The sequence below is a fragment of the Metschnikowia bicuspidata genome (genome assembly GCF_001664035.1).
Source record: "Metschnikowia bicuspidata var. bicuspidata NRRL YB-4993 chromosome Unknown METBIscaffold_5, whole genome shotgun sequence".
Taxonomy (NCBI): domain Eukaryota; kingdom Fungi; phylum Ascomycota; class Pichiomycetes; order Serinales; family Metschnikowiaceae; genus Metschnikowia; species Metschnikowia bicuspidata.
In genome coordinates, this window is record NW_017387735.1 from 963,023 (window position 1) to 977,873 (window position 14,851).

The 14,851-nt window shown below is 43.2% G+C and overlaps 9 protein-coding genes across 9 annotated transcripts; 4 read left to right on the plus strand and 5 right to left on the minus strand.

The window, feature by feature from the left end:
* Window positions 1–200: 200 nt before the first annotated feature.
* SEC34 (Golgi transport complex subunit) lies at window positions 201–1,810 on the plus strand. Its single transcript, XM_018856215.1, has one exon. It carries the CDS (start codon window positions 206–208, stop codon window positions 1,439–1,441), a length of 1,236 nt encoding a protein of 411 aa, XP_018710657.1. The 5' UTR covers window positions 201–205; the 3' UTR covers window positions 1,442–1,810.
* On the minus strand, window positions 1,525–1,743 carry METBIDRAFT_44750 (TFIIH complex subunit; the record flags this gene model as incomplete). Its single annotated transcript, XM_018857834.1, has 1 exon — window positions 1,525–1,743. The coding sequence occupies one exon, from the start codon at window positions 1,741–1,743 to the stop codon at window positions 1,525–1,527; it is 219 nt and encodes a 72-aa protein (XP_018710658.1).
* A 396-nt stretch (window positions 1,811–2,206) lies between the features above and the next one.
* Window positions 2,207–5,071, plus strand: VPS41 (Vps41p; the record flags this gene model as incomplete). Its single annotated transcript, XM_018857860.1, has 2 exons — window positions 2,207–3,586; window positions 3,644–5,071. The coding sequence occupies 2 exons, from the start codon at window positions 2,207–2,209 to the stop codon at window positions 5,069–5,071; spliced, it is 2,808 nt and encodes a 935-aa protein (XP_018710659.1).
* An 18-nt stretch (window positions 5,072–5,089) lies between these two features.
* METBIDRAFT_45061 (uncharacterized protein) lies at window positions 5,090–5,779 on the minus strand (the record flags this gene model as incomplete). Its single annotated transcript, XM_018857871.1, has 1 exon — window positions 5,090–5,779. The coding sequence occupies one exon, from the start codon at window positions 5,777–5,779 to the stop codon at window positions 5,090–5,092; it is 690 nt and encodes a 229-aa protein (XP_018710660.1).
* Window positions 5,780–6,190: 411 nt separating this feature from the next.
* PET100 (Pet100p) lies at window positions 6,191–6,705 on the plus strand (the record flags this gene model as incomplete). Its single annotated transcript, XM_018859063.1, has 3 exons — window positions 6,191–6,199; window positions 6,364–6,414; window positions 6,475–6,705. 3 exons carry the CDS (start codon window positions 6,191–6,193, stop codon window positions 6,703–6,705), a joined length of 291 nt encoding a protein of 96 aa, XP_018710661.1.
* Window positions 6,706–7,672: 967 nt separating this feature from the next.
* PDC2 (Pdc2p) lies at window positions 7,673–9,283 on the minus strand (the record flags this gene model as incomplete). Its single annotated transcript, XM_018854765.1, has 1 exon — window positions 7,673–9,283. A coding segment is annotated over one exon (1,611 nt), but the record flags the coding sequence as incomplete, so codon positions are not given.
* A 752-nt stretch (window positions 9,284–10,035) lies between these two features.
* METBIDRAFT_44565 (acylglycerol lipase) lies at window positions 10,036–10,944 on the minus strand (the record flags this gene model as incomplete). Its single annotated transcript, XM_018857809.1, has 1 exon — window positions 10,036–10,944. One exon carries the CDS (start codon window positions 10,942–10,944, stop codon window positions 10,036–10,038), a length of 909 nt encoding a protein of 302 aa, XP_018710663.1.
* Window positions 10,945–11,436: 492 nt separating this feature from the next.
* FGR43 (Fgr43p) lies at window positions 11,437–12,930 on the minus strand (the record flags this gene model as incomplete). Its single annotated transcript, XM_018857872.1, has 1 exon — window positions 11,437–12,930. The coding sequence occupies one exon, from the start codon at window positions 12,928–12,930 to the stop codon at window positions 11,437–11,439; it is 1,494 nt and encodes a 497-aa protein (XP_018710664.1).
* Window positions 12,931–13,795: 865 nt separating this feature from the next.
* On the plus strand, window positions 13,796–14,824 carry PTC1 (type 2C protein phosphatase; the record flags this gene model as incomplete). Its single annotated transcript, XM_018857822.1, has 1 exon — window positions 13,796–14,824. The coding sequence occupies one exon, from the start codon at window positions 13,796–13,798 to the stop codon at window positions 14,822–14,824; it is 1,029 nt and encodes a 342-aa protein (XP_018710665.1).
* Window positions 14,825–14,851: the final 27 nt, after the last annotated feature.

Below are 14,851 nucleotides of genomic sequence, written 5' to 3' on the forward strand. Positions count from 1 at the left end.
ACATCATATTCAAAATCCAGGCCAACTTGACGTTGTAAAATACTGCCAAAAATCGATTTCTCAATTCAAAAGATTGGTGGAGAAGGAGTACACGATGTTCTGTAGGTACTTTCCACTCGACAACTTTGACGATATTACGAGACAATTTGTCGATCAAGAGCTTTACACTTTCTTGAAACAGCTTCTTGAACCCTTGTACGACGATATGAGAAACAAGATTCTCAAAGAGACCAGCATTACTGAATTGAGCCACCTTACCAATTTGTTAGCAACTTATTACGAGCTTGATGACGATACGGCGTCAATTGTATCAAATACGCATAGCAAGATCGAATACGGGGCGCTACTCGAGCCAATCATCAACGACTCCCAAGCTCGGCTCATTTTTCGCATCCAGAATTACATTGATAACAAGCTTGTAAAGTACAAACCTAGGCCGGAAGACTTACTATTGGGCAACCGGAAAAAGTCTAGCGGGCGGATCTCCGTCTTGGACGAATTTGAGGCAAACTTATTTCCTGAATTATATGTACCAGTTGGGAAAGCATTGACAATCTTGTCCAATCTCTATGAATTGATAAACTCGATGGTTTTCGACGATATCGCACACTACATCATTCACAGTTGCATATTTATGTTAAAGAATGGTGCGATGGATCTTGCTATCAGTCACCTTGGGTATGCTGACGCAAAACTCTTCTATTTGAAGAACTTAACGATGCTCAAAAATCACCTCAACACTTTCGACATACAGTTTGTTCGCACTGAAACTTCTTTGGATTTGACTGGCGGCATCCAAGAACTTATAAGGATTTTTAGATCCGGAAGTTTGTCAGTGAGTCTCAACTCCCAAGGCGGATTTTTGGAGCTCGCGAAAAAGTCTGCTCCGAAGGTCGTAAATGATATGATCGATGCCAAAAAGGAAATCGAGCTGGAGTTGAGTAATACATTTAACGATTTCATCACAGACTGTACGAATGTGATTTGTGAGCCAATACTTCACGATGATGGCACCAGCTTGGCAGAAAAAAACAACAAGTTAAGTGATAATGTGCTCATGAAAGTCCCACACATTCACAAGCAGGTGAGCGCCTACATCGCACAAGATGAGTTTGTGACATATCTTCTTAGTGTATTGTCTCGATTGATCTATAGCACTTACGAATCCTACCATCGTACAGTGGAACAGAAGATGGCATCATCGGGGCATGCTGACGAACTCAACGAGATCATGGAGCCGGAAACATTCTTCAACTTTTTGGCAGAAACAATAGCGGGATTGCAAGAATTCCACGACATCAGGCAAGAAACGATTGATTACAATGAAGATAACATCAACGCTTCAGAACCCATACTTGAAATCACAAATGAGATTAGTGAAGATCTATCGCCTAAAGAGTCTGAAGTGTCAAGAATGCTAATCGACGAAAACCCAAGATAGACTCATTCATATCGAATCAAGGACATCGTATAGCTTCCAAATCAATTTCTTGCATCCAACTCCTTGGTTGAAGCCGGGAAAAATTAGGGCTGCTTCTCGCCGTCCGCAGGCTCGTATATATTTTTCAACAACAATCTATTGAGCTCGTTCTTCACAAATTGCACCATGTCACCTTTGATCATCAAATGCGAATTGTCGAGCTCTTGTAGTACGATGCCTCTGCTTGTGGAGTCGATTTGAAGAATCAAGGCCCGAATCGATGGATCGCATCGTACCAAGACACCTTTGCTGGCTGTTGGCATTTTCAAACTAGGGTGCTCTGAAACCTCTGTGATCTACATTCAGAAGCGCGCGACGGACTCTTGATGGAACTTGAGGGCCTGAATACGCAGGATAAAGACAGACATTCGTGTGCGCTAAATAGTCGACAGCCCCACATTTCCCCACTACATCATGAGAGAGTCACTGGAGAAGGCAGGAATTGACTCTGTACTGTCGTCGATAAACACAGATGAATTTATCAATAAGCCAGGAATGGAAGGGGTACTGCGAAGAACAAGCATAGAAAGTGCTGGGTCCAAGCACACCATGGGAAGCCAGGAGAGCGCCGCAGTATCAAGTAGAGGGGATCTGACAAGTGTGATCGTGGCCGATACTCTCATTAAGCTGAATCCTGATTCTTCATTAGTTGAGGATCATGACAATACGGGGCTCTCCGAATCAAAACATGCCCTAGAGTCAGATAAAGAACGTCCTAGTATGAATATGGCTTCAACAACTGATAATAACGATAGCGTCTCCATCAGCCAAAACAGCAGAGAAGAAAAATGCATTGAAGGGGAACTCAGTGACGAAGAGGAAGAAGAAGAAGAGGAACCCCCACTTTTGAAGTACACGCGACTCAGCCAGTTACCACCAAACTTTTTCAAAAATGACCCAGTGTCCACAGCAACATTCAGCGAAAACGTGTTTGTCTTTGGAACTCACTCTGGAAAGATTCTTTTGACAAAACCAGATTTTTCCACCATCAGGTCTTTCAAGGCACACAAAGCATCAATTTTTTCTTTATACACCGATGGCCGATTTTTTGCCAGTGGCTCCATGGACGGAACGATTGTGATTGGGTCGGTATCAGACCCCAAAGATATTGTATTGTTTGACTACAAGAGACCGATCCATGCTGTTGTTTTAGATAAGAACTACCAGAGGACAAGGAGCTTCATCTACGGAGGCATGGCTGGACTCGTCATTTACTCGTCTAAAAATTGGCTCGATCAGCGGATAGAAACAAACTTGGACAAAAACAATGGCCCTATAACTGCTATTTATACGGTGGATGATCTCGTATTGTGGATGAACGATAAAGGTATCACAGTCTACCAAACGACCGCGAGACAGGTGATTTCCGTTATATCCAAACCATCTGATTCTTTCAGAAGCGATCTCTACTGGCCACGAGTTTCTTTCCCGGAAACTGACAGGATTCTCATCGCTTGGGGAAATTATGTCTGGTCACTTCGTCTTCATACTAAAGGCACCAATGGCTCTTCCACCGGCGCAGGATCGTCAGTGAGGAGTAGAATCTTGCCCAGTACCGCCTCGCTTTCATTTCGCTCAGTGCCGGAAGTAAAGGTCGAGGTAGAGCATGTTTTTAAAGTTGATTATTTGATTTCAGGGATTTCAGGTTTCAATGATGATCAATGGGCTGTGTTAGCGTATAATCAACCGGTAAAACACGACGTGTCAGGAATTCTTGTTTCACAATGTCCCGACCTTAAGATACTAAGCTCGGTGGATGGCTCTACTGTTTTTGAAGAAGAACTCTCCTTCAATGGAATAGAGGGTTTAGGTCTCAATGATTACCACATGCTATCCCACATAGGGCCTTCTGCTACAATGTATTTGATGCTAAGTGCACGAGATGGAATAATAGCACAGCAAGTGCAACTAGATGATAGACTAGAATGGTACTTGGAAAGGAAATTATTTGCAAAGGCCTGGCACATGAGTCAACACATCGTAAGTCCTGGAAGAAGACTCGACCTTGGCGTCAAACATTTGGACTCTCTCGTTAAAAACAATAAATGGGATGAAGCTGCTGATTGGCTCTCAGCTATCTTGCTTCTTGACACAAATTCTTTCCCTGTCGGTGATACAAAAAGTACTCTAGGAACCAGAGTTTCTTCCACCCTGCAAATGGAGGAGATGGAGGCTTTGATCAAAGAATATGTTATTCAGTGGAATCTGTGGGGAGACATCTTTATCAAATCGAGGCATGTTCCCGAGCTCACAAACATCATCCCAACAGATACGCGATGGAACTTGAAAAAGTCACTTTTCACAAATATATTAACATACTGGCTTGAAGAAACTGATAGCGATGAAATGTTTTATCAACTCATTGACAAATGGGACATGGATCTTTATGACGTAAGGACTGTTACAAGCAGTATCGAACACATGCTCGAAATCAACTCGGAAGACAAAACCTTGAGACAAAAGCTTTGCAACATTTACGAAAATTCGTTAGAGCCAAGTAAAGCTGTTCCTCATTTGTGTGCACTAAAAAACCCCAACATTGTTGAGTACTTGGATAAGCACCATATCCTTAATATGTTCACATCTGAGCTACCAGAATTTCTTGAACTTCGATTTGATAGGAAGTCGGACCTCGAAACTCTACCCATACCCGAGGTTAAAACTAAATTGGACCCTATCGTTGACATTCTAGTTGAGCGGAGACACGAAATGTTTCCAAACACAATTGTAAATTTGATGAAAGATAAACGTCTTAGTATCGTGAGCTTCATGTACCTCGAGAGACTAGCTGCGATAGATGAATTATTGGTCAAGGGGCTCGAAAATACGAGAATTGAATTGTTCTCCCAATTCGATAGACCAAAACTTCTCCCGTTTTTGATGGCAACTAGCACTTACGACATTTCTAAAGCAATTGACGTTTGCGAATCAAACGCTTTTGTGGACGAGCTTGTTTACTTACTTGGGGAGATTGGAGAAAATCAAAGAGCAATGTCTTTAATAACAGAACAACTCGATGACCCAGTCCGAGCCATCAAGTTTGCCAAGATGCGAAACGATGCAGAGACATGGAATGTACTTTTAGAATACTCGTTCAGCAAACCAAAGTTCATTAAAGCCTTGCTTGAAATGGCCGATGATCAATCGAGCAACTTTTACAGCCCCATGACAATTCTTCAAAATATGACAACGGATGTGCACATCGAAGGATTGAAAGAATCCATTTCAAAGGTCTTTGAGGATCATGACATGAATGTCATTGTTAACCAGCTTCTATTGAAAATTGTCTATAAACGATCCGAGGAAATCAGCAAGAACTTCAAAGAAGAAAAATTAAAAGGCTTTATCATAATGGCGGATGATCCCGAATACAAAGCGTTAGCAAATATATATGAAACGATCGTGCTAATACTGGATCCAAGTGCGCCATCAAAACCAAAACTAAGACTGGTGAGCCAACTTTTGAGCAATGATAAGAACGCAAACACGCTGTACACCAATATGAGGAACAAATCGAGGCATATTCGCTATATTGAAGAAGAATACCAGAAAATGAAAGCGAACTTGAGAGACTCGACAAAGAAAAACTAGCCCGACTGGAGTATATTTTTATGCGAAAGGATTGAATCTTGAAAAGACCCCTGTAGTAGCTTTTGAAAAAAAGTCGTTGGCCATGAGATTCGCCTTCCCAAACTTGTCGCACTTGGTGAAGGCAACAGCATTGGTCAATGACAATGAAATACTGATGACAATCAAAATCAAGTAGAGAAGCTCCAATTTCAATACAGCCATTATACCAAGTACACCCCATGCTACCGGCTGAACATATAATAGAGTCCAGAAAACTTTGGAGTCAATTGGATTAATGTATCGATCAGGATCAGCAGTCTCAAATACCCAGACATTCTCGAACTCAGACGTGCCCTCCTTAGCAGTAATTTCGTTCCACCACCTCAATCCTACCAAGAGCCTTCCAGATATATTCTTGAGATTCCAAAAGTCTGCAGAGATTAAGAGAACAAGAATGATAAAATGGAGTATGAACCTGCTCTCTTTGGTGATCAACGCGAGAAATAGATTTCCGAATAAATACATGAATATAGGTGCGATTCTGAAGAATATGTAAAACAGCAATGCAAGAGGGTGCGATGACTCCTTGAGTCGTTGAAGCAACGTACGCTCGACAGCGGGCTGTGGTATTGATCCGTTGGTAACCGAGGGCGCAGCTGTATATGCTCCCGAATCATTGAGTATTGGTGATTCAGGAATGTCAGATTCGATTTGTGTGTATCCAGACATCTTCGAAGGATATTTTGTTTTGCTTGTTTGTACGGGGTCAACTGAATTGGCTAATATATAGGTATCGTTGCTTGACACTGACTGAAATAGTTTTTGATTCCGCGAGCTTACATGTTTGAGGCATACCCCGGCAAAATGTACACGTGACTACCTAGTCATCACACCCCTTCAAAGTAAAGTGTCCGCCTTACCTGAAACCTGGAAATTGCAGGGAAGACGCTCCCAGAATAAAGATGGAAGAAACGATTTTAATGTTGTATATGATAGAATACATGCAAAAAGTTATACATTTTCTCTAAGTTAGCCAAACCTAGAAGTATATGGCCGGTAGATAACGATTCTGGATCGGTGGTATAAAAAGTTTACCTTTTGACGGTGGATTTGGTAGAGACATATGTATTATTTGAAGCTATGGAGTTTGTAAGGACATTTATAGTTCAAAATTACACCGTAATCTTCAATTAAAACAATATCAGTATTCTAGTAATATTGAAATGTACGGGTGCGCCTCCGCTGTATCAGGTGAGGTCATCCAAGCTAACTTTATACACTTTTTGCTCCCGCCAACAAGAATGATACCCCAGTATCAGAAGTTTATTGGGAACATAACAAGAACCCAGCTTGAAACTTTCAAGGTATGTTCGGTCTTTCGCTTATCCTGGCTCTTGAAACCCTCGTGAATACTAACATCACAGTTTGGGTTTTACCTCCTAACTCCAATTTTGGTGATGTACTATGTTGGTATTGATACCGACAAAAAATTCAACTTGCCCGGATTTTGGCCTGATCCAGTGACGCTCAACCAGATTCCAAAAGAACCACACGAGATTCAGGCGGAGGTTGCTCGTATAAGAAGAGCCCGACTTGAGAAGAGAGAAAGATTAGAGGCAAAGGCAAGAGAGTTGGGAATCCTCGAGGATGAGTAAACGTTGCTAGGTTGACCACTAGCTCTTTTACATGAAGAATAATACTGTAAATAGATTCATGAATGAATTACGAAGAACCCAATATCGTTTCCCAGAACATGTAAGGAGGCCTTCACATACTCGAGGGTTTCCCACCCCAGTTTGTTCAGTTTTGTTTGTTTTGGAGCCGCGAGAGATTGAGTTTTAGCTCTTCAAGGGCCAAATTTGAGAGCTTGAGACCATTGTTTCTTGTGGCGTCAATCACTTTTTTGAGGACAGGGGCTAGATCTTCTTCTACCGGAAACCCGTTATTAATCAAGGAAGTAGGAGACGAAGAACGACCACCACTAAGCTGCGGACGTGAATGCATGTAGCTTTCGGCTGTCGGTATTGGTCTAATTGAAGATCGCGTCTCATTCCCAGAATAATTAGCAAATGCCGAGTTATTTGATAGTTTGGACCTTTTTATGACTTCAATTTCACTGTCCTGGACTTCCGCGTCAATAATCAGATCATCACACGACGAGCCCTTTCGTTTTATTCCGTTCGCTTGAAGAACAGCTCCATATCCTCGTGGGCTCAATATGTTTGATGGTTGTGTATTCAAAAAGCCCGTAGGGCTTGATGCATTCGTGGCTCGTAATAGTGCACTCATACTAGACGATCTGTTCTCACTGAGAGAGTATCCATTCTGACTGCCGGTATTCCCTGGATTATTGCGTTGCCTGGCAGACGGAACCATTCTTATAGGTGGTAACTTTTCTTGAAACGATGCTAGCAAGTGCCTCGACTCCTGCGGTACTGTTCGGTTTGTATTGGCAAGTTGAGGAACGGGTTGGTTCGAGTCCAGAGTACTGTTTAGTGTCAGAAGGTCTGCATTCTGAGAAGTCCAGGAAGTTTCTATGGACAACTTTCCCATTTCCTTCGGCTCATCAAACGCCCTTCCGATTTGGGCATCAATTGTGTCATTGATTTTATCACTCAGAGCACAGCTGTTGATCATCTCATCAATGGACGCGTAGTTCAATGAGACTTTTGCCCTTTCATTCACAAGACCTAAAAGCTCGTTGATTTCCCAAGGAATTACAACGTTGAGGTAGTTCATGACATTTCTGAGCTTCTCATAAGCCAAATGCGGATTATATGTCGTCAATGACGCCAGCAATGGCTGTAATGTATGTGCCGCTTCAGCTCTGACAACAGGGTCTGAAGCAGGCCACGTTCTAGTTGTGTCAATAACATTGGCCCGTTGCCACGCTTGATATATTTTTTGTTTTGAAATTGAGTCCCAAGACCTTTTGATCCATTCAATAGCCTTAATGAACGGCACCTGATAGTCTTTTTCTGAGAGAATTACACCACATTCGTTGCCTTTTGCTACAAGGGCTTCGGATCTAGACATTGGGGACAGAGAATGATCAGATGATACCTGATTATTTTGTTTGTTGATCATTTCCAAATATTGTTGTAGGCGAAAAACAATCTTGAACTCCTCCACGATACCGAAACTAGTCGGTATATAATCGAACTTGACTTCATTGAACAATCCATTATATGGGTTGTTATGTTTAGAGGCATTTTCCAAATAGACAAGTTTGATATGCTTGAACTCAAGGTTCATTAGTCTGTGGGTGGAGCTGTCATCCAAAAAAATTATAATATTGCGTCCGGGAGAAACACTCTCCAATTTGTGATCTAGGGTCAATAAGTAATCCTGGAACGTACTGGACGTTATCCATTTGTTATTGTTGTACTTGTAAGTGATTTGGTATGCTTCACTCACTTTGTTTGCCAACGAATGAGACGACAACTGAGTATATGATGGATTGGCGTGGAACGTAGAAATCGTACTCTCGGATAGGTCAAATGTATCATGCTTCGAGACCACCAAAGGGTTAAGCTTTTCAGAACCATCCATATTGCAGCCCAACATGATTGTGATGATGTAACCTGAAAAGTTACTCGTTTGGCTTAGACCTTTGTCAACGGAAGACACGTCAAAAATTTGATCTAGCGGTACGCAATAGAACAACAGAAATTCGTCAATGGTGAACATGTCTTTAGGAGAGTAGTTATTTCTCGAAATGAGACCTCGAATGTAGTTCTTGAGCCCAACTTTTTCGTCTAATCCCCATACTTTGTTGAGCGGTAAACCCAAGTTATTCTCCACTGCTTCTGGGCTTCCTACCAAGTTGACATTGAGCTTCCTCACGAAGTGATTACACCACTTGTGACTGAAAACGCCATTCCCGTCTTTCTCTTTTGCTGGCAACTTGTTCCATATAGCATTTGCTGCCAGCTGAATGATGGGAGTTGTGACCGGAATCCTTTCCCAATGGGCTTGGGTCATCCACTCGGTCAAAACAAATCGTAGGAGCGGATTGGAAACTTTGCGACGACGTACAAGCAGGAAGTCGGACTCTTTTGAGCCGAGAATATCATTTTTCGAGCTAAGGATCCGGGATATCGTGGTCTGTGATGGAGGACTTGCGGAGTTGTACTTCTGCATAGCCCAGTTGGCCAAGTCTATCTGGGTCATCAGAGGATTTGCATCTGACTGAAGACATATCTCAATTTTCTGTTTGATTGTGTATCCCATTTTGATTCATAAAGATTAGCTTGATCCTGTGGTTCAAACTAGGGAGCTTTATGTTGTTCTTCAATACTTGAAGCTTATGCGGGGCCGATATATCGCAATCAGAAGCTAAAGCAGAATGTGCTGATAATTCAATGTAGTTATTTTAGTTTGTGATCCTTGTCAGAGGTTCCAGCCGAATACGCAATATTAGGAACTAAATGGACTATGACGACGGATGTTGAGCAAATTTTACCGATGCAAAAAAAAGGGAAGGTAAATACTACTTTTGCTTCTCAGTTCATGCAGTGCGCGGGCGAGTCTATTCCAACAGCATTTGTTGGTCGATGAAGATCGTCAAGTAGAACATGATAGAGCTTCGGCGAAGAACGTCAAAAAAACGGAGCAGTTAACTATAGCGCAACGGTATTCTTGTATACTAACCGATCATCAAACCAGCTCCCAAGTCTTTTTGTTCATTTCGTTGAGCGCAGATTTTCCGAGAGTCGCAGTTTCTTAAGGGCATAATTAAATAAATGCGCTTTCACGGACGTCTTCGCTCCTGTTGCCGCGTGACAGCGACTACTGTGATAGGGTGCAACTGACGAGGTATCGCCGCACGCTCCAGGCTTGATTACCAGGAAAACTGTCATGGCTTGCAATAGCCGGGTCTCCCTTCTTTTTTTTTCCTCCGCGAACAGATTATTGGTTAGTGTGTAATAAGTTATACATAATTGGATAGGCTAACAAGTAAAATTATTTGCATCAAGGGCTATTCAATGGGATCCCAAGAACTCGACCACCTTGTCGAACACATCTTTGAAAATATTTTCATTTTCAATAAAGAGCGAGTGTCTACCATTTTCAACAGGAACAAACTCTTTTTTCAGATCAGCAGGCAAGAGCTCGATAAACTTTTTGCTGCTCTCGATGTCGTTGATATTGTCATCAGTGCCATGTAACAAAAGCAATGGAATGGTTGGGGAATACTTGCTAGTGTGGTCCTTTGAAAGTAATTTTTCTCCCCTCACAAACATGTCGTTGAACTGTCTCACTGTTCCAATCAATTTCCCATCTGTCGACTTGATGTAGTTCTTCCACCCCTCGTGCGAGGTGATATAGTCATAATTGAGCTTAGAGTCTATCTTCAAAGTGGGGAGAAGAGCGTTGATAACAGGCAGCAACTTTCTGACAATAACATTGGGTTGAGTTTTAGGATGCAATGTAACAAGCGGGCCAGATACAAAGATGGCTCTGATATCGTCCCGATGCTTACCCATGATTCCATAGTTGAGTGCGATACCGCCTCCCATAGAATGACCTCCAAGGAATAGCTTCTCTGTCTTGTCTTCCCTAGCGTCAAGAGCTCTCTTTATCATGAAATCTAAGTCTTTAAAAGTGTGGTACTCGTCAGTCTTCCCCACCTGCTTGCCGGGTGATGTCTCACCCGCACCTCTTTGATCGAAAAAGAGAACTTCGTAACCCAACTGACTCAATTTGTCGAAAAACTCAGTATAGATAGAGCAGTGTTCAGCGAAGCCATGTACATACACTATTTTCCCCTTATACTCCACGTTCGGAGGAACTTTCCAAGTCACTGTCTCAAAATCGAGACCATTGCACTTCACTTTTTCAGTGATCGGAGTGCCAATGGGATCATGAGGAATTGGTGCTGACGAAGGCATTTCTTGTGTTTGTCAAAGATCTGAATCTGAAGGCGAAGCTGAATTAGGTATATTCGCCCACGAATTTCGCGCAGTGTTTGATAAGGGGTGTTCCGCCGCACCGCTTTAAATAGAAAAAGAATATACACTGAGTCGTACTTACACATTCAGGTTTTGCCTTTTCTGTCTCTGCCAAATAGAAAAGAACAAAGACTTTACGCTAGAAGTTCCGTGATGGCTCAGAAAGAAATAGGGGAAGGTGCTTTTGATGGAATGGTCGAGAACAAAAGCAAAGATTGATGAAACTTCAAACTGGCTGCGAGCAGTCCGACCGATTGATTCGTTCGCAGAGGGCGAAATAGTATAAATTTAACGACAATCATTCCCATGACAACAAATATAAATTCGTTTTAATCAGACACATCTATATCATCTCACGTCTCTCATAAAGCCTCGCAGAAAGACTAATATCAAGAGGGAAAGCTCAAGAGCCATTTCACTGATGTCTCAGTTTTACTCCAACAATATGGTCTCACCGTTGGCAAAAACACCACACGATTTGACGTTAACATGGAGACCAAACACGCAATACTCCGTTAAAAAAGGTAAATGCTTCAGGGCACCCTTGTACAAAGTATTAGAATTCAAAAAACTCAAAATTTGCTTCCCACAGATTTTAATCATTTCCTTCTTCTCGTCATTAATATATGGCCGCGGCCCTTCGATACTCAAAATGTGCGGCGTGAATATTTCTCTGGTTTTCTCTCCATAGTACCAGTCATCTAACCATTTTTTCTGTTGTTGCGTGTCAAGAGCCTTCGCTAAGTTTGTCAAGTCGGATATTGAGCTGGACCTGTCCTCGTAGTCGATCTTTTGAAGATTTCTTTGATATGATAAAATTAAGCGTTCTATCCTATCTGAATCTGCGATTGTGCGTGGCTCAAACTTGATCACGAGCTGCTTGAGTTGATGCGGTATATTGTCTCGTAAAATGTGAGTAATAGTTTTGATTTGGCAAGTGAGGCAGTTGTCCGTATGACGCATGGAAAGGTACTGGAGCAGGGGAGTAAATTTTGTTATGGAATCCAAGAAGGTCATCATACCCACGCTATGCGCCTGTCCAGGGTGGGAATGCTCGGTTTGTCTTGCCTCGAGAGTTTGTAATTCACTGAGTTGCACTGCGAGTCCTATTATTTGAGCTGCAAGCTCTCCCAAATTTCCCACATTTCCGTCGAGACTCAAAGCTGCTAAATTCAAGATGATACCTCTTTTTGAAAACGCCTCGAAGAACCCAACCCATGACGGCCGTGGGATCGCAGTATGTCGCTCAATGTTGAAGGTATTGAGCAGATTGAGGCTTCGGTCCTCGAGATGCTCGAAGGCCAATTTCCTTATATTGCGATAACTATCCAGTTCGATCAAGCTTAGTGCAAGCCGTCCATACTGTTCAAAGTCGGAGTCTTGGTTGAAGTGATTGACTTTTAGCTCACGGAGGTTTCGGGCACATGGATAGACAGACAGTAGACATAACTGTAATGTATGTAGATCGTGGGTCGATTCTGGCGGAATCTTCAAAGGACCCGCGTATACAAAGGACTTTAAGCGTAGATAAGACAAAAGCCGTGGGATCAGGGATACTTGTTCCGTATGAATGATTTTGACCCGGTGAATCATAGCGGCAATCGTGCGATTATTTGATACTACCTCAAGCAAGGCCTCTATTTTTCTTGACGGCATGATCGTGCAATAGTACCCGTTCGACCGCCGCGTGTGCTTCTTATAATATTGCACTGTCAAGGAGTCATCAGTGATGCATATACTCCGATATACGCAGTTCAAAGCTGCAAAATAGAAGTCTTTGGAAATTGAGCAAACCACAAGTAGGTCGGGTGTCTGGAGAAGGTTGAAAATCGTCTCCAAGATAAGAACTGGAAGCTGCTCTAACGATAATTGTTTGTCATTCCCTTGTCTGAATGAAAGGCTTGTACGGGCGCTTTCAAGAGGCATCCAAGCACATGAATCTTGGGCCATCATATTGGCTTTTATTCTCCAGAGTTTTTCGTGGAGCAAAGGTTCTCTATCTAATGCATTGTAGCAAAACGGCCAATCCTGGCATACGACCAGGCCATATGCCGGCCGATAAGACTTGGCGACCGCACAGGGTTCGGATTCAGACCCACTGTCCTCAGCAGCATTCCTCATTTACAGGGGCTCCAAATTCGCCAAGATTGCGTGTTTGCAAGTTTTTCTGAAATTTGCCTCCAGCCTCAGGACTCACACTCCGCCGATGTGACGAAGAAGCCTGGAATAGTCATGGGTCATTCAGTGTGTAGTCAAATCTGCATTCAATTTCCTAATTCAAAACCGACGTTTGTTCGCCTTGTGTGGCCATACTCATCTTCCGAGCCATTAGGCGAGGTCACAATGAAGGAAATTTTCTGAAAGGATATTCGAGCTAGTTGTTCATACCAACGCGTTTTCAGCCGTAGACTCGCGGCTTTAACATGAATATTAGACGTGCAGTTAAAGTACTGCCCCGCGCGAGCTAGCCCTGCCAATGTACTGCATACCACCGGCAAGTGCTCTGCACGTAAGCTGACACTCTAGGCCCAACCCCCCATGGTTCGGTTTCACGTGTGCTTCTGAGACATTCAACCCACGACATCGCACCGAGTTGGTCTTTGTCTGATAAGTGCTGACTATTAGCTCGGCTCACGCTACTTGGTCTCACGTGTTTTGATCTTGTTCTCACATACGTGCTGAACCCTGCACTCTCAACCAAAATTTTGTTTGCCTCAAAATAGTTATTTCACCTCGTCTCACTGATCCATTCCGAGACACACAAATAGACCGGCCGGCCTCGATACTTCTTATGCTGGAACCTAGAAAAATTGCGCATAATGCTGGCAAATCTACACCTCCAGTCCAGGGGATCCAAGATCCGCTGGATCCTTTTCAGGGTCTCTCTTTTCTGGTGGGGGTGGCTGAGAACAAAAACAGCAAATACCGAGCCAAGATGGAAGACGTGCACACATATGTGGCCAATTTTGCTGAAAGACTAGATTGGGGCTATTTTGCCATTTTCGATGGCCATGCGGGAAAGCTGACTGCCCGCTGGTGCGGCAATCATTTGCATGGGCTTTTAGAGCAAGAGATTCTGGAGAAAGAAGCCGGGTCGGAGTCCTCTGACGCAACGCCGTCGGGACTCTACGATATGAAGCAGCTCTTGTGCGATGTCTTTGTCAAGGCGGATGAAATCATAGATAAAGACGGCTCGGGATCATCTGGAAGTACCGCGGCAGTTGCCATCTTGCGATGGGAAACTGCGGATCTGAGCGAAGATGATGACGTGCCTCTGGGCAACGTAGAACGCAGGAAAACTGAGTCGGAATCGCAATTTGACTTCGTCCCCACGAAAGACCACAGACGGATGCTTTATACGTCCAATGTCGGCGACCTGCGCATCGTTCTATGTCGTGGGGGGAAACTGTATCGGCTATCCTACGACCATAAGGCGTCTGATCCAAATGAAATACAGAGGGTGCGAGACGAAGGTGGCTTGATTGTGAAGAATAGAGTCAACGGCGTGCTTGCAATTACACGGTCTTTGGGCGACTCGTATGTCAAAAATTTGGTCACCGGGCGGCCCTTCACCACTGTCACAGAAATCACAAACGAAGACGAGTTCCTAATATTGGCATGCGACGGTGTGTGGGATGTCATGTCTGACCAGCAAGCATGTCGTTTTGTCCAGGACTTTTTCAACTCTCAGAGGATTGAAAAACAACCGTATGATCCATCATTGGCGGCCAAAAAACTTTGTGATCTCGCTATCGAGAAGGCTACAACAGACAACATCACAGTCATGGTAGTGAAACTCGATGCTAATGTTTTTGTTTGAAGAAATGAGGATACTGTAGGGACTTCT

What these genes read in the sequence shown, in the direction of transcription:
- SEC34 (XM_018856215.1), top strand. Translation starts at nt 206, where the DNA reads ATGAGAAACAAGATTCTCAAAGAGACCAGCATTACTGAATTGAGCCAC.